This window comes from Pongo abelii, chromosome 6 (assembly GCF_028885655.2).
Source record: "Pongo abelii isolate AG06213 chromosome 6, NHGRI_mPonAbe1-v2.0_pri, whole genome shotgun sequence".
In the NCBI taxonomy this organism is placed as follows: domain Eukaryota; kingdom Metazoa; phylum Chordata; class Mammalia; order Primates; family Hominidae; genus Pongo; species Pongo abelii.
In genome coordinates, this window is record NC_071991.2 from 119,755,484 (window position 1) to 119,775,426 (window position 19,943).

The 19,943-nt window shown below is 35.6% G+C and overlaps 1 protein-coding gene across 3 annotated transcripts in view; it reads right to left on the reverse strand.

The window, feature by feature from the left end:
• CADPS2 (calcium dependent secretion activator 2) overlaps positions 1 to 19,943 on the reverse strand; it is a 567,688-nt gene that overhangs the window by 134,396 nt on the left and 413,349 nt on the right. For all 3 annotated transcript variants that reach the window (XM_024250127.3, XM_054559726.2, XM_054559723.2), the window contains exon 14: positions 5,774 to 5,875. In XM_024250127.3, coding sequence (XP_024105895.1) covers positions 5,774 to 5,875 — 102 coding nt within the window. The remainder of the gene's footprint in view (positions 1 to 5,773; positions 5,876 to 19,943) is intronic.

Below are 19,943 nucleotides of genomic sequence, written 5' to 3' on the forward strand. Positions count from 1 at the left end.
GGGACGCCCAGACAGGAAGATCTCTTCAGCCGAAGAATTTAAGAGTAGCCCTGGGAAACATAGGGAGATCCCATCTCTGTAAAATAAAATATTATCTGTGCATGGTGGCATGTGCCTGTGGTCCCAGCTACTTGGGATGCTGAGGTGGGAGGATCGCTTGAGCCTGGGAAGTTGAGGCTGCAGTGAGCAGTGATCACACCTCTGCACTCCAGCCCTGAGACAGGGCGACAGAGTAAGACCCTGTCTCAAAAAAATTATCTAGGATCCTGCAACTTAAATATTGGAGTATAATTTTATAGATTCTGTAAGATTTTCTACTCAGATAATCATGCTACCTGCAAATAAAGATAGTTTTGCTTCTTCCTTTCCACTTTGGATGACTTCAAAAAATTTGTTTTTTTTCAGAATCAATGCACTACCTAGATAGACCATTTGCTACAATTTTGAACATAAGAAGTGAGAGCAGACATCCTTGCCTTGTTTTTTATTTTAGGTAGAAAACATTCAGTCTTTTACCATTAAGTATGTTAGCCATAGGTTTACCATCAATGCCCTTAACTGGTTGTATATAACATATAGTAACAATAGTCCTTCTAATACCTTTGGTTTACTAATTCTTTATTTTGTGTCTTCTCAGTTTTGCTTGGTTGGCTTTTTAATCCTCTTCATTGATCATATTTTACTATTTTTCTATATACTTAAAATTTTTTGACCAGATGCTGGAGATAGTTTTGTCTTGTTGATGTCTAGATATTTTTGTATTCCTTTGAATATGCTTGATCTCTGTATTCAGGAATGCTCTTAAATTACCTGGAAACAGTTTGACCTACTTGAATCTTGATTTTAATCCCCATTAGGTGATATCAGAGTTGTGTTAATTTTTTTCCCATGGCTGAAGCAAAACCTAATGAGTACTCTATAGATTATAGTACTCTACAGATACCCATGAGTTGGTTTTCCACTCCGGGTAATGAAAACTAGAACTACCCCTGGTCCTGTGCGTTAGCATTAGAGATTTCCCCCCATAAGCCTTTCCTGTGGTTCTTTGCCAGACTTTGGATAGTTTCCTCACATATATGAAATGATCAATACTTAACCGGAGATTCCAAGGAATCATTTGCAAATACCTATAGCTCTCTCCTCTCTCTCCTTTAGACCTCTGGCCTGAAATCTCTGGCTACCTTGGCCTCCCTGGAATTCCAGCTCTGCCTCTTCAAGTCAGAGAGTCCACTAGGCTCTACCTAGGTTCCTCCTTTCTGGATCATGGCCTGGAAATGCTCTTCTGGCAGTAAGCAGGTGCAACTAAAGGGCTTACTTAATTTCTTTTCCATTTCTCAGGAATCACTTTCATTGCTTTATGTTTAATGTCTTGAAAATATGTTTTCCCATTTTTGGGGCCTTTTTAAATTGTTTTGGGGGGGAGGGTAAATATAATCCCCTACTGCTCCATCTTGGACATAAGTAGCTCCCTCTTTTTTTTTTTTTTTTGACCACATTCCCCCGCTATAAACAAAATTCCTGTCCCTTCCTTACTTCTCATATAGTTACATCATTTTGCAGGAGTTAGATCTAAATTCAGTATCTACATTACATTAGTTATGAGAATGTTCTAGACAACCGAGACACAGTATTTTCTATGATTACTTTCTATGCCTTGCTCAATAGTTTGTTCATAATTCATACTTATATGTTTTTGATGTCCTCTCTTTATATACTTAATCTAATACAATTCCAAATTCTAGTAAAAGTAGTACAATCTAATTAATACAACTCCAAACTGTATTCCAAGTGGGCAAATGTCTCAACATCTCAAAATATGTTTTATCAATTTAATCTACGTTGAAGCATTTTCTGACATGCTCCAGTCAGAACTGATTGCTTCTAAAATCAACTGTCACTTTGAGGGTTTCAATTAACCATCACTCTAGGGACTCCTTTCTCTCTCCCATGTTGATTTCTTGTTTCAGGGATTTTTTTTTTCTTTTTCTTTTTCTTTTTTGAGACACAGTATCACTCCATCACGTAGGCTGGAGTGCAGTCACGTGATCTCGGCTCACTGCAGCCTCTGCCTCCTAGGTTCAAGCAATTCTCATGCTTCAGCCTCCCAAGTAACTGGGATTACAGGAGCTCACCACCATGACCAGCTAATTTTGTATTTTTAGTAGAAACAGGGTTTCACCATGTTGGCCAGGCTGGTCTCAAACTCCTGACCTCAAGTAAGTCACCCACCTCAGCCTCCCAAAATGTTGGGATTACAAGTGTGAGCCACCGCACCCAGCCAGTTTCAGGGATCTTAGATCCTCTTTGTTTCCCCCTGGTTTTGGTAAATTCTACAATTCACCAAAAGGAACATAAAACGAACATTTTCTTTAGTGCATGTCTAAAAATATCATTATTCTATCATCACTGTTAATAGAAACTATTGCTGGTATAGAATGCTAGGTTGGAAACGGTAGTTTCTCAGAATTATGAAGTTACTGTTTTCCAGATATCAGTATTGCTCCTCACATCAAAATAAAAGTTGAAGAAAAGGATCTTTTAAAGTTTTGTTCACTGTCTGACACAAAGTAGGAGCTCAATAAATATTTGTAGACTAAATCAATGTTGAGAAGTCATTCTAACTCATTGCATAAAATCTAGTTTCTCTTTCTGGAAGACCTTAGGACTTTTTAATCCTTAAGTTTCTGAAAATTCATGAAATATACTTATAAAACCATCAGCTCTCGTGAGACTCGCTCATTATCATGAGAGCAGCATGGGGGAAACCTCCCCCACCATCCAATTACCTCCACATGGTCCCGCCCTTGACACGTGGGGATTATTACAATTCAAGGTGAGATTTGGGTAGGGACACAGAACCAAACCATATCAGGATTGCATAGTACATATTTAGAGAAATTATCCAAAGATGATGTGAGTATAAGAGAAATAGAGAAACAAAACTTTAAGAGAGGACAGGAAATTAAAATGATACTAATACAAAATGAATACAATAAATGACGTGGACATCCCTGTCCACTACTATGTAGTTGTAGTTTTTGGGTGGTAGTGTGGGGAATTGAAGTCCCTTGGTGAGTGGCTCTGATTAGTCTAACTCGATACAGCAATCCCGTGTCAATGTCAGTGACTGATTGAGGCATCCCGTGCACAGAATTTCTCTGGCCACTGGTTCTGGTTCAAAACCAGGCTCACGAGATATAAAAAATAGTTTGCTAGGATCTTCTAAGGAAACTTTTTATGATCTTAAAACTACAGAAAAATATAGCTTCTACGACTTCCTTTGAACACTGGCAGGTATGAATGTGAGACCAAGAAATTCTGTAGGCTTAACGGCTAAGGTGTGAGATAAAGAAAAAAAAATAAAAAAATTATGTTATCTTACTACTAGTCTGGGGATGAAGCTATCCCATGAAAGAGAATAGCAATGTGAGAATCACAAAGAAAGAGAGCTATGGCTACTGAATTAAGCTTGTCTTAAAGCTTGCCTGCTTGAGACCTGCAGGCAAGTGAGCATACAAATTTATTTATTGTTTAAAACAGTTTGAGGTAGGATTTCTATTGCTTGCAGTTCAAATCATTGATATAATAATGGGGACTTATTCAGTTACTAATATAGATATCTAAAATGATGGCTGGGTCTCAACGGTAGCAAAAAAGAGGGAAATTACACTGATTTTCATTGAAAGATACATAAAATACATTTAAAGGATTCTATACAACCTAGGAGACAACACTTTTTTGTTTGTTTGTTTTTGTTTTTTTGAGACAGAGTCTTGTCACCCAAGCTGGAGTGCAGTGGTGTAATCAGAGCTCACTGTAGTATTGACCTCCCAGGCTCAAGTGATCCTCCCACATCAGCCTCTGGAGTAGCTGGGACCACAGGCACACACCACCACACCCAGATAATTTTTTTGTTTTTCTTTTTTGTAGAGATGGGGTCTCACTATGTCGCCTAGGCTGGTCTTGAACTCCTGGGCTCAAGCAACCTTCCTTCCTAAAGTGCTGGGATTATAGGTTTGAGCCACCACACCTGGTTAAGGCAATGCTTTCAGCAACAGCAAATGCAGAAACACATCTCTACAAATGCAATTTGTATGAAAAAATTATACAAATAATTTTTTATGTCTTCATTTTGTTTGTAAACTCAAAAATCATTTCAGGCAGAGAATTCAATCTTAACTCTGTAAGTTGAATTCAGCTATGCTATCTACAACAGTGTTTCCTAATGTAAATTTACTGGGCTTTTTGGGCAGAATAATTCTCCAATGTGCGATTGTCTCATGTACTGCACTGTTAAACCCAGCACTAAATGACTGTCCCTACCCCTGGTTATCATGACAATGAAAATCGTACCTCATTCACTTACCCTAAGGTAGTGCTACAAGCCCCAGTTGAAAAATCACTAATGTAGGGGAATAGATTCATAGTATATACTATGAGATTTTCTCCTTTCAATATCATTTAAAAAATCACAGTCTAAGACCTTTATATTATCAGGAAACATAACAAAAAGGAATAATAATGAGGCAATAACAGATCAGGAAGAATAAGAAGATAAAGAAATGGAGTCTCAGCATGGTCATACAGCATTCATATGGTTAAATAAAATATTTTTGTGAGCATATTCACTGTTTATTTTTTAAATAAGTGCAAAATAAGAGCATATTCACTAAGTTTATTTTTTAACTAAGTTCCAAATCACATGCATGCAACATAGCAGACAGGTTATAAGACACAATACATTATGTGGTGACATTTTATAGGCCTAATAATAAGGGAGAAAAAGAAAATATATTGGCATATTTCTGTTTTTAATTATTAGGTTCTGTTAAACTAACTATAACCAGGAGAAAAGAAATATTATCAAGGTATTTATCTTTTACTCTGTAAATGTTTGAAATGTTTCTTAGTATCGGTGGCCTTTTTTTTTTTATTTTTTTATTTTTGAGACAAGGTCTCATGTTGTCGTCCAGGCTGGAGTGCAGTGGTGTGATCATAGCTCACTGCAGCCTCGACCTCCCCAGAATCAGGTGATCCTCCCACCTCTACCTCCTGAGCAGCTGAGACTACAGACATGCACCACCATGTCTGGCTGGTTAAGTTTTGTATTTTTTATAGAGATGGGGTTTCACCATTTTGCCCTGTCTGGTCTTGAACTCCTGGTCTCAAGTGATCCAACCCACATGGCCTCCCAAAGTGTTGGGATTACAGGCATGAGCCTCTGTGACTGGCTGATAGCTAATTTTTTGAGCAAGGAATGGTGCTAGGTGCTGTGACCTGTATTCTCACAGAATGTAAGTAAAAAGATAACTAATGACTTTAAAGCCATGTGGGTTATAAGTGACAAGAAAATACTACATACAATAAATGCTCAAAGACTTCAGAATACTCTCTGCTGGAATAATTGAGAAAGGCTCCACTGTGGAGGTGAAACTTGAGGGCTCTTTACCTGGTAATACAGAGAGCAGGAGGAACAGTCACCAGAGCTAGGGGGAAGAGACTATGCAAAAATGAGAAATGCAAAAGGCAAGTAAGAGGTGCAGTGGAACGGATATTGTAGGGAGAATGGCTAGCTTAAATGAGTACAGGAGACTGAATGATATGCTGAGAAGCAGACCACAGACTGAAGAATGTGAACCTTACCCTGCAGGCAATGGAGGGCTACTGATGATCTTGAGCACTAGTAGAATGATATAATAAACAATTTTTGGGGGAAGTAAGGGTTGAGTAAAGTATGAAAAGAAATATTTATATTAATGAAAAAAATATATACCTGAAATGGCTTATCTGATTTTCTAAAAGGGAAGAGAGTCTCTCTTTTATCTCCTCAAATCTTTCTTTTTCTTCCACTGAAACAGTTCCAATTCCATCAGGCCTGAAAAAAATATCAGAATCAATAATTTATATTGATCGAACATTGACTTTTATATATTTCATACATATATATATTTAAAAATCCAAGGAAAAGTTCACTGTATACATATTAATTGTGTTTACAGTAGAAATTTACTGGAAATATTTGCAGCCATTTGCTTTATATTTTGACCCAGAATGAATGGAATGGAATTATTCTCTTTTAGACAGCCTTCAAGGTAAAAGATTACAATAAATATTTTCCAGGTCTACCAAAAACAATGACTAGTCCTTGAAAATGGCAGTGAAAAGTGTTTTATAGTAGTACCAAACATTTGACCAACTAAGTGAAATCCCCTGAATGAAAATATTATTAAAAAATAATGAATGTAAGGTAAAATGTCTTAACTGGTTCTCTTCCAAATAATAATTCAGCTAACACAGAACTGGAGATTTAATTGTTGTAAGAAACATAGAAATTTTGGATACATGTAGAAGTTCACTGACCTCTTTTTGTTTGCTTAAATATATGGGCATATGAATAAAAATAAATATTAGAATTAAAATATACAGGGAAGAAAGCAAGCTATGTTTCTTTTCAAGATTTTTGTGTTTAAATATTCCTGTGAAATCATGTGAGTTTCATCAGAATTTCACAAAGTAGCTATGAAGACTGAAAAGAAATCTTATTTTACTAAGATTAGGATTAAAAATGTAAAATATATCAAATAACAGAAATTTAGAATTTATTCTGTATCAATTTAGGTATCCAGTTGTACGGCAATCATCTAAAATTTTGAACATGTAAATCTTAACTGCCTTGTTAGTGCAGAGGGAAAAAAGTATGAATCTCATATTCACTTCAAAACCTGTTTATATATTTTAATAACAAAATAAACCTTTTGCACTTGATAATTAACAACAATCATTTCCTACCTTATTAGGTTGTTTGTTTATTTGTTCATTTATTTACTGAGACAGAGTTTTGCTCTTGTTGCCCAGGCTGCAGTGCAATGGCACGATCTCGGCTCACTGCAACCTCCGCCTCCTGGGTTCAAGCAATTCTCTTGCCTCAGCCTCCCTAGTAGCTGGGATTACAGGCACCTGCCACTATGCTTGGCTAATTTTTGTATTTGTAGTAGAGATGGGGTTTCACCATGTTGTTCAGTTTGGTCTGGAACTCCTGACCTCAGGTGATCTGCCCTCCTTGGCCTCCCAAAGCGCTGGGATTACAGGTGTGAGCCACTGTGCCCTGCTTAGCTTATTTCTCTAAAGATTATATTTTAATTCCCAAAGACTTGTGCATTTATCATTCCAATGTACTAATTTTAATGGTTATGTATAAAATAGAAACAGGAATTACTGAAAACAAAGAAAAATAAATGCTTAAAATAACTTTCCTAACAAGATTTTTATTTGTTCCTTTATATATACATATAATCATATGTATGTGTGTGTGTATATATGTTTGATGCTTGTTAACTAGTCAATTAGGATGAAAGCAATTAATTTTAAACTTATACCTGAATTATACTGACATAATGACCTTTCAGTCAAACCAAAGTATCATTTAAGTACGAGAATTTTTTTCCAATATAGAGTATATAATTTTTACTTCACAGACTCATGTGCTGCTGGAATTTATGCTTTGAAAACATTTCTTACAATTTTTTATTCCTAAATAGGGAAACATTACTTAATTTCATATGCAGAATAATATATCAACCACATTTATTCCATCTGAATGCATTTTGAATGTTAACTATGGAAAAATTAATGGCCAAATATTAGTCTTTCAAGTATTTTTAGGAAGGAGGAAAAGTCTAATGCATAAATTACAAAGCAGTGAACCATGAGCTAATCCTAATATTTTATATTTATTTAGTAATGGATTTTTCACATATTACTTTAGAATCAATTCCCATTGAATGAATGTTAATACAAAACACAAACTGTAACCTATGAATAATTATGCATTGACAATGATCACAAAAGCTCAACTGGGAAGTTCTATATAAATCATTAATTTGGGAATTTGGGTATTCAGACAAAAACTATACCTAAATTACATTATCATGTAGACAACAATAAAAATTCATACCATAAAGTTATGGGTGATTATTTCACTTAATATGCCTATGCAAATTGATAAAAAGAGCAAATAACTTATCTTCATTATTCTGCTGATTTGACATAATCTTTTGGCTTAGCTACCTGGTAGATGCTATATGGTTAAATAGGAGTAAACTTTTCTATTTTGTTCAGCTGTCAAATGGGATTGTCATCCACAGTGATAGTGTAAGTTGTCCTATCATATTAGACTTCACTGCAGCACACTGCCTGCTTGACAGAATGGAGCCAGGGGGTCAGGTGATGACAAGTGAGAAAGGTAAGTCAGGGGAAGCTCGCTTGTGTCAACCTTCGCTAAGAAAAGAATGTTATACAGAGTGAAGGACCACCATTTTACTTAGTTTATCACTAAATTAGGTACAAATCTGACAGGTTAAATACCACGTGTAGCAATTTGGACTTGCCTTTATTTACACATCCTTATTTTAGTATATATACAAGATTAACTACTGAATATTAGGCATATGAAGCAGCCTTCTATATCTAAATTATTGGTAATAAATGGTAACTTTGCAGTAGTCAACTCTAAAGGCAACAGTTCCTCCTACAATAATTCTTCCCGATAAGTGCAAATACTTTCCGTGTCATCAACATCTTGTCACTGTAATTATTAAAACAAACATAATGATGAGCATTTATAGAATTTTAAATATGTGTCTGGTATTTTGTACTGGCTATTTTATATGCAGAATAACACATAAAGCTCACAACAATCCTGTCTCCTTTCCAAAAGAGAAGGCTGCTGAGGCTCAGGGCAGTTAGGTTAATTCCCCAATGTCACACCACTGGGAAATGCAGGAGCCTGGACTTGAACCTGGGTCTCTTGCCCTCCAAAGACGATGCTCTTATCCTTACACTCTTCCTGCTATATTTTGATAGAAAATAATAAGGAGCAATAGAAACCCAATGAAACCATGAAAATTATATTTGAAAAGCAATAATGGAGTATTTTGAATACCCTTAATTACATTAGACATTTTCTATCTGACTTGTCTAAGGTGGAGACCTTAAAAACCAATGACATTTAAAATATAATGCTTACCATTGAATCAGCAAGTCAGTTAAAGAAGACCGTAAGAAAGGAAGTCCTAAACCTTGCTCTTTCATACATTCTAAAGTATGTTTTTACAAAAGCCTTGAGAGAAATTTAAACCAGTTGTATTTTATGAATGTTTGTTTAGTAGACTCAGAGTATTCGAGATTTAAAAATTATTGTTTATATAAGCTCAGTTTATAAATTAATTCCTGCCAGCTCTACCTTCAAAACACACCCAGAACGTGACCTTCCCTCACCATATCCACCACTGTTCCACTGATCCCAGCCACTATCAGCTTATCCCTGAGTATGCAGGCAGCCTCTTGGTCTTTCTCCTCCAGTGCTTTCTTTGTCAGAGAACTGGCCACACACTACTCTGAGCCTCTTCAAGCATCAGTCATTATGACAGTATTCCTTGACTCAAATCCTGTAATGGTGGCACACAAGGTAAAAGCCAAAGCCTTTATAATGATGTATGAGCCCCGCTTCCCACAATCTGACCTTATCTACCCCCTCACTTGCCCTGTTCCCCTCCACTCAAGCCATGCTGGCCTCCTAACTAATCCTCAAACACAGGAAGCAAGCTCCAGGCTCAAGGCCTTTGCAAGTGCTGCTGCTTCTGCCTGAGAGTGCTTTCTCTACGTGTACACAAAATCATATATACACACATGCACACCTGGCTTGCTTGCTCACTTTCTTCTGGTCTCTACTTACATGACTCAGGATTAGTGAGGTTATCTCCAACCATCCTATATGAAAGTGTATTTCCCATTCCCACAGATCTTTTTCTCAATATGTTTTATTGATGGCCACTGTACATATGGCTGCCATCTAACATGATGTATTTACCTATTTGGTTACTGGTTGCTTCCTTTGTGAGGTATCTCTAGTGCTAGAACACCAGATGGCATATTGTTGACATTTAATGCATATATGCTGAGGAAATGAATGAGTAATATATGCAATATAAAAATATTACTTAAGATGATAAGAATTCATGAATTAGTAATATGACAAATTATTATTACTGCTTATTAGAATTAACAGGGTATAAATTATTTGGAACATTTTTATTTTTTATTTTATTTTTTATTTTTCAGATGGAGTCTCCCTCTGTCACCCAGGCCGGAGTGCAGTAGCGCAATTTCAGCTCACTGCAAACTCCACCTCCTGGGTTCAAGCGATTCTCCTGCCTCAGCCTCCCAAGTGGCTGGGATGACAGGTGCGCACCACCACACCTGGCTAATTTTGTATTTTTAGTAGAGATGAGGTTTCAAGTTGGCCAGGCTGGTCTCGAACTCCTGGCCTCAGGTGATCCACCCCTCCTTAGCCTCCCAAAGTGCTGGGATTACAGGCGAGAGCCACCACGCCCAGCTTGGAACATTTTTATTATATGATAGTTAGTAAAACAGAAAATTCTGTGAAAAGCAAACAGAAGTAGGAACTGTAGTTAAGTATACTGGGTAAAAAGATCTCTATTAAAGTTAGTATGTATTCACACTTAGCAGAAAATCTTTGGTGTTTAATTCTACTTTAGTTAATAATAAAATAATTTACTTTAAATCTTAAGAATAGAATTTTTCTCCTTAGATATAAATAAACATAATAATGCTGCTTTGACATTGATAAAGAGTCTGTTAAAATGTGGTTATTTAAAATTCGAACATAAAAGACAAATTTTCTCATTCGAATGTTAAGTGGGACTTAACTCCATGATGATAATTAAATATTAAAGTGGTTCCGATGAGAAGAAAGGGTAGTCTTATGTATCAATATTTAATATTCTCATTTTTTTTCTGGGGCCTGTAGTTATTGAAGTTACATGATTTCAATAAAAATAGGGTGCTCTGTGAAAAAGGCTTAATATATGAAAAAATTATAAAACAGATTAAAATAGATACACTTCTTTTAATTATAGATAAAGTCAAAAAAGTTATGACATAAAACTTCTATCTGGTCTTAAACAATAAGCAGCTGAACACCAAGTGCAGTTGTGTGTTAATTTATTTCAAAGATTCTTAAAAAACAGAATTTGTACAACAGAACCTTCTGCCACTGAGGCCTGATCTTAACATCTGCCTGTGGGTCACACTCTGTTTTCAGAGAAGCCATCACACACATGTACATCCCCCTGCAAGCTGCATACACATGTGTGCACACAAGCACAGACAACACTTTTTGAAAGGCAGATTCATCCAAAATATAGTTGATAAGGCCTCTATATACATATTTTCTTAAATTTCTCCATGAGCTAAGCAATTTTGTAATTTGTGCTATTCATCAATCTGGCAGGTTACTGCATTCTAAAACAAATGCAAAAACTCTTTTATATACATTGAACATCCCGTCATGATTAGTCATGATTATCAGTTCCTCCTGTAACAAGTGTGACATGAGCTCTAAATTGAAAAAGATATTTTTAAAGGAAAAGTCAGGAATGAGAGGAGTAAACAGCATTACTCATCCTAATCCATTTTCTACTATTTCTGATGATTTCTGGGGTAAAACAAATTAAAAATTTAGTTTCTATAAAGGTAAAGAACAACTACACTATAGGGTAAGAAATATCTAAGAGAAAAAGGGTAAAAAACTGAGCTCTAGAATCAGGCATTTGAGCAGAAGAGAAAATATCAATGAGGAAGTCTGCTTAAATATTCAGATCTCTGCGAACCTAGTGCTGTACTTCCCTTGTTTGAACAGTTTGTGTTCACACATTTTATAGTTCCCTTTTCCAGTATAATAAAAAATTTCAGGGGTTTGTAACACCAATAAAAACTAATTTTGACATGTTTAATATCCATTCCTTTGGAGTAAATTTGAGTAAAGATGAATTAATGGCTGTCAACATTTTCCAAAACACGTTGTAAGGAACAATGACCCTCAGGGATGCCCAAATATTTTGTAAACAATGCAAATTACGCAACCCTCTTGGAGGTTCACAGAACAATCACAGCATATGAAGGTGTCTGAGAAGCCTGATAGTAAAGAAATCTGTTTAACTTTGTATAAATAACACTTCCAAAATTATTTAGTCATATCTGCCCACATTCCTCCTGAAAATTCATTATTTAGTGCTGACGAGCATCCGTTCTATTACTTAATGAAAACTATAGCATCTTCTAGAGTTATTTTTTCAATCACTTTTATCACCTGTACAGCTTTTAGATATGTGAGGGATAAATGTGTTTATAATCCCTAGGCTTTATAATCTCTAGGACTCTGCACATTGCCTGGTTTACAGTACTTAGCAAGCTTGTGGGTTGAATAAAGACACCAGGGTTAACATTGTATAGTGAAGTGTGGTTAAATTAACGAGACATTAAATTAAATTAAATGCTCCCCCACCCCATCGCCAACACATCAGTTAAGTTTGTCCTGGAAATCTGGTGGTTTGTTGTAAAAGATTATTTCACAAGCAATGCGTGAGCAAATGACAAAGTTCATGGTGCTTTTGAGTTTCTTATAGGCTTCTTTTCACCTGCCTCTGCTATGAGGAATGCATGACATCTTTAGCTTCCTCTAGGGAAAATGAGAAGGGAAGAGACACCTAGAGGGTGGTATTTCTGAATTGTCAATTCTGCCTGCAGCACAGCAGGTAAAAGTCACTTTGCACTTCGTGTATTTCCCACCAATATCCATTTGTGAACAGAATGGAAAGGAGAGGATGTCACAGCACGAGAATAAGAAATGATGAAAGATGATGAGGAAGAAAACACTAATCCCTTCTTTTTTGTTTCCTAACCTATAATACCTCCTATTGTTTGAATCAAATGATGTATCACTTGGTCATATATTACACACTCAGTGTCCTTTTACTTCCCCTCTAATTTTAAATATCCAGAAGAAGAAATTAATTGTTTTTATATGATAATTGAGATATAAGAAACAGATTTTCTATGAAAAAATATTTTAAAAGAGGAAATTCTGAAATATGTTCTTATCTTTTTGCAAACACTCCCCCCTTCCTTGTCTGGATTTTGCACTGCATTCTAATTTCCTCAGATGTTTATTTAAAAAAGAGCAGATACCACTATGATGAAAGCAATCATCTGACTCTATGAAGATCTAAGATTGTATTACTTCATTTTTGTGTTAGGGTGCTGGTGAATAGGCCAAGGACCAAAATGTGCTTGATAACTGGCCTCTCCTGGGACCAAACAAACAAATAAGAAAAGTTCCTTGGACTAATCCAAACTGAAATCACTGCTGTACATAATTCCAGAATTCAAGAGAAAGAAATACCAAGAGCAATTTAAAATAAAAGTAAAGAGAATTAAAGTTGGTATAGAGGTTCTCTGATATAAATATCACCCTCTGCCGTATAACTAATATTTTTTAAAAACAACATATATTGTAACTAAAGGATTTCATATACATCATACTACGAGAAGAGAAATTTGGAAAAATAAAGATCAAAATGAAAATTTCCTATAAATATGCCAACCAGAAATAACTGAAATATTAGTTTGTAAATATAATTATAATTTATTTCTCTAAATCTATACACATATTATACATTCTGATTCATAATTGGATTGTTTTAATGAACTGTAAACTTTAAAAATTTAAATATTCTAATTTATAATGAAATAATTATATTTCAATATATGGATGTGCCATAATTAATCCAATTATCTGCTATTTAGAAATGTAGGCATTTTCCCTCCATTTTTTGCTATCATAGATAGTGCTTCAATAATTAATCTTATACTATACATATTTAACCCATATCCAAATGTTTTCTTAGGAAAAATTCCTAAAGGTATATTGCTAGGTTAAATGCATGATATTTTCAAGTATTCGATACATATTGCAAAGTTGGTTTTTTAGAAAGCACTTATCAGCTTACACTCTGGCCTGCAGTGCATGAAATTGTTAATTTCCCTGCAACCTTACCAACTGTAGTCTTTATCATTTGTTATAATCATTTTCAATTTTATATACTAAAAAGGGGATCTGTTTTAATATATTAATTTCTATGATGGAAAATGATGCTATCTTGCTGGTTATGTAAGGTCTTTATCATGTGCCATAAAAATAATTGCAGTTGATTAATTTAAAAACACTTAATTTTAAACTTACTTAAGAAGGTCCATAATATATCACCTATAAAATTTGTAAACAGATGGCCCAATGTCATTCACTTATTTACTCCGTCAATATTTACGGACCACTTGGTTAGGTCATGGGACACAATGTAAGCACAACAGAAATGGTTTCTGCCCCAATAGAGTTTACAGTAGGAAAATGCATACAAAATAAAAATTAGACAATAAGTATACAATCACATTTAAGAAGGTCAAAAGTATAAAGATCTGATCTAGTTTGGAGTGTCAGAGAAGGATTCAGTTTGGAAATGATATTTAACCTGAAATGTGATGAATGAGCAGCAGTCATTTAGGTGAAACCTGAAGCAGAAGGCAGTTTGAGGACAGGCCCAGGATGTTCACCATAGAGATGTCCAAATAATTTTTTAAATGCAAATTTTTTCATGTGACTTCTGCTTGCAGTATGGTGGACTAACTTGATACTCCCCAAATCCTTATTCACTACAAAACACCTAAATACCGCATAAGCCACAACAATTATATGTTAAGTGTTCTCCAGCTCTTACAAGAAAGTAAAATAATTCTCCCAAGGGTGGGAGAACAAAACAAATGAACCTGATGAAAGCAGAGAAGGGGCAAATATGAACAACATGGCTGCCTTGGTGGTAAATATCAATACTGAGAAAGCTTTACAGCTGCGTCCAAGGGAATGGATCACTGAGCCATAGACCTAATTTGGATGAGCTGCTAAGCCTGAGACACCTGCATAAAAATGGGACCCTAGAATGGGTTATAGTATCAGTGAAAGGATAGTGCACTCCCTAACATCAAGGAAAAACAAGAACAAGTCCTCTTTAGAGGGAAGCATTCAGAGCCCAGGACTTATAAGAATTCCCACAGATTAATCTTAAGTTATATAAATGATTATTACAAAAAAATGCTAGTTGCATTAAAAAAATAATAAACAAGTGACCATGGCAAAAATGTCAACAGAAACAATAGAAAATTCAGTTATTTGAAAGATAATATGAAATAATTATAAAAGATCTAAGGAAACAAAAAATGGAATCAAACCAAGAAAGGAAAAAGAGATATTCAGAAGTAATCAAGCAGAGCTCAAAAAGAATCAAATAGAATAACAGAATTTCCGGGACTAAATAATTTGTTAATTGAAATTAATAAATCAATAAGTGAGTGAAACAGTAGATGTCACAGCTGAAGAGAGAACTGAAGAAGTAGAGGAAGGGTTGGCAAACTATGGCCCTTCATCTGCTTTTGTCAATATAATTTTGTTGGGACAAGCCACACTAATTCATTTCTATATTGTCCATGACTGCTTCTGCGCAGCAATGGCAGGGTTGTATAGTTGTAACAGATACTACATGGTCAAAAATAGTTACAAGATTTTGTATAGTTACAAAGCCCAAAATAGTTGTCATGTTTACTGTAGAGCCCTTCTCAATATTAGCCAACTCCTCAACTGGAAGGCAGAATTGAAAACATTACACAGGATGTAGCTGGAAAAATACATAGATAGAATACATGTTAGAGACATTAAAAGATATAGAAGATAAAATGCCTAGTACACGGGTAATTGGAGTTTCAGATGAGAAGAAAAAGACTGTAGAAGAGACAATATTTAAAGAGATAATGCTATTCCAGAACTGATGAAATATATAAATCTTTATATTCCAATCAGGGTAAATAAAAGGAAATGCACACCTATACAATATCATGGCAGGTAGATCAGAAATTCATATATGTCCCAATCACAATAAATTGAAAGGAATACATACAAAGAAACCTTATAGTGTACTTACAAAACACAAAAGAACAAAACAATCTTTTTTAAAAAAAAAAGCATCCAGAGGAAAAAGAGGAATCATCCTCAAAAGACTAGCATTTATACTGCCAAGAGCCTTTTTTGTTGTTGTCGTTGTTTTGTTTTTTAAGATGGAGTCTCGCTCTGTCACCAGGCTGGAGTGTAGTGGCGCCATCTCAGCTCACTGCAACCACCGCCTCTCAGGTTCCAGCGATTCTCCTGCCTCAGCCTCCTGAGTAGCTGGGACGACAGGTGCGTGGCACCATGCCTGGCTAATTTTTGTATTTTTTAGTAGAGATGGGGTTTCAACATATTGGCCAGGCTGGTTTCAACCTGCTGACCTGGTGATCCGCCCGCCTCGGCCTCCCAAAGTGCTGGGATTAAAGTTGTGAGCCACCTCACCTGTCCTGCCAAGAGCCTTTTTAATATCAACAAAGAAAATCAGAAGAAAATGAGTATCTTCAAAGTTCTAAGAGAAAATAACCATCAACCTAGCACTGTATACCTAGCAAACCTTTCTTTGAAAAATTAGGATGAAACAAAAGAAATTCCCAATAACAATTCACAGTGTATAGGAGTCCATTTATAGGAAAGTCTAAAGAACATTCCTCAGAAAAAAGGAAAATTGTTTCTAAATCTAAGCAAATACTGAGTACAAAATAATAAAAATAATATTAATTTACAAGCTTAGGGAAAAAAAGAATATAACTAAAATACCACACAATTTAAGCATGTAAGCCAGAAAGGGGAAGACTGGAGGGTAATATTCTAAGGACTCTGAACTACCTAGGAGGAGAAATTTGCTGATTAGCATAAGACTTTAAAATTTCAGCAACATGCCTGGTAAATCTCAAATATAATTGTTGGAAAATATAAACTGTTAAGAGAAAAAAAAAGAATTGAAGAAAATAACTTCAATGAAACAAAAAGTATACCAATAAAAAGAAAACAAAAAGTTTATAGAACATGAGACAAAAAAGAAAGCCTAAAACAAATTGGTAGAAATGGATTTACTTTTATTAATATGTGATTTACTTTTATCAATTACATGATAAATGTAAATGGACCAAACTAATTAAGACAGAAATTGTCATATTGAAAAATCAAAATCTAGTTTGCTATTAAGTCTCAGAATACAAAATCAATGTGCCAAAATCACAAGCATTCTTATATACCAATAACAGACAAACAGAGAGCCAAATCATGAGTGAACTCCCATTCACAATTGCTTCAAAGAGAATAAAATACCTAGGGATCCAACTTACAAGGGACGTGAAGGACCTCTTCAAGGAGAACTACAAACCACTGCTCAAGGAAATAAAAGAGGATACAAACAAATGGAAGAACATTCCATGCTCATGGGTAGGAAGAACCAATATCCTGAAAATGGCCATACTGCCCAAGGTAATTTATAGATTCAATGCCATCCCCATCAAGCTACCAATGACTTTCTTCACAGAATTGGAAAAAACTACTTTAAAGTTCATATGGAACCAAAAAAGAGCCCACATCGCCAAGACAATCCTGAGCCAAAAGAACAAAGCTGGAGGCATCACACTACCTGACTTCAAACTATACTACAAGGCTACAGTAACCAAAACAGCATGGTACTGGTGCCAAAACAGAGATATAGATCAATGGAACAGAATAGAGCCCTCAGAAATAATACCACACATCTACAACAGTCTGATCTTTGACAAACCCGACAAAAACAAGAAATGGGGAAAGGATTCCCTACTTAATAAATGGTGCTGGGAAAACTGGCTAGCCATATGTAGAAAGCTGAAACTGGATCCCTTCCTTACACCTTATACAAAAATTAATTCAAGATGGATTAAAGATTTAAATGTTAGACCTAAAACCATAAAAACCCTAGAAGAAAACCTAGGCAATACCATTCAGGACATAGGCATGGGCAAGGACTTCATGTCTAAAACACCAAAAGCAATGGCAACAAAAGCCAAAATTGACAAATTGGATCTAATTAAACTCAAGAGCTTCTGCACGGCAAAAGAAACTACCATCAGAGTGAAGAGGCAACCTATAGAATGGGAGAACATTTTTGCAATCTACTCATCTGACAAAGGGCTAATATCCAGACTCTACAATGGACTCAAACAAATTTACAAGAAAAAAACAAACAACCCCATCAAAAAGTGGGTGAAGGATATGAACAGACACTTCTCAAAAGAAGACATTTATGCAGCCAAAAGACACACGAAAAAATGCTCATCCTCACTGGCCATCAGAGAAATGCAAATCAAAACCACAATGAGATACCATCTCACACCAGTTAGAATGGCAATCATTAAAAAGTCAGGGAACAACAGGTGCTGGAGAGGATGTGGAGAAATAGGAACACTTTTACACTGTTAGTGGGACTGTAAACTAGTTCAACCATTGTGGAAGTCAGTGTGGCGATTCCTCAGGGATCTAGAACTAGAAATACCATTTGACCCAGCCATCCCATTACTGGGTATATTCCCAAAGAATTAGAAATCATGCTGCTATAAAGACACATGCACACGTATGTTTATTGTGGCACTATTCACAATAGCAAAGACTTGGAACCAACCCAAATGTCCAACAATGATGGACTGGATTAAGAAAATGTGGCACATATACACTATGGAATACTATGCAGCCATAAAAAGGATGAGTTCATGTCCTTTGTAGGGACATGGATGAAGCTGGAAGCCATCATTCTTAGCAAACTATCACAAGGACAAAAAACCAAACACCGCATGTTCTCACTCATAGGTGGGAATTGAACAATGAGAACACATGGACACAGGAAGGGGAACATCACACACTGGGGCCTATTGTGGGGTGAGAGGAGGGGGAGGGATAGCATTAGGAGATATACCTAATGTTAAATGACGAGTTAATGGGTGCAGCACACCAACATAGCATATGTATATATATGTAACAAACCTGCACGTTGTGCACATGTACCCTAAAACTTAAAGTATAATAGAAAAAAAAAGAAAAAAAACATCTAGTTTGCTATTTATAAAACACTAAAGTACAAGAATATAGAAAGACTAACCATGTGAATAAACCTATATCAGACAAACACTCATCAAAAGAAAGCTACATTAATAATCACCTACATATCATGCAAAAATCATTATTAGTTATGATGAACATCACCAAATGATGATAATAATGTCCATCTACTGGGAATATCTAACAATCTTAAGCTCTAATACAGAACAGCCTTGGGCCAGGCACAGTGGCTCATACCTGTCATCCCAGCAATTTGGGAAGTCAAGGAGGAAGATCACTTGAGCCCAGGAGTCTGAGACCAACCTGGGTGACAGAATGAGATCTTGTCCCAACAAAAAGCAAACCCCCAAAAACCAGCTTCAAAATATACCAAGCAAAAATTTACAGAAATAGAAAGCAAAAACCACTACGACAGTGGTAGATCACCACTCACCTTGGTCATAACCCCACAGATAAAACAGGCAACAATTATTAAGACTTTAGAAGATCTTAACCACACAAATCCTGTTTGCACTGCCTAAAGAATACATACATTTTTTTTCAAGTGACAGAAAACATTTATAATATTTGACACATATTTGGCCACAAAGGAAATCTCAACAAGTAATAAAGAATTTGTATCATACAGATCACATTTTCTGAACACAAAGGAATTAGGTAAGAAATCAGTTCTAAAGAAAATAACCAAAAAAGCTTCATATTCTTAGATTTTTTTTTTTTTTTGAGACGGAGTCTTGCTCTGTTGTCCAGGCTGGAGTGCAGTGGTATGATCTCGGCTCACTGCAAGCTCTGCCTCCTGGGTTCACGCCATTCTCCTGCCTCAACCTCCCAAGATATTTTAAAACGTACTTATAAATAACCTTGTGTCAATAAATTATGAAAAGTTAAAATTACTTAGAATGAATTTTAATTAAATAGTACATAAGACATTTCTATATGTAGTAAAAACAGAATTTAGTGGGGGAAGTTACAGCCCTAAACTCTTAGAAAAGAAGAAAAGCTGACAAGTAGTGAGTTACACCTCTAACATAAGAAGTTAGGAAAG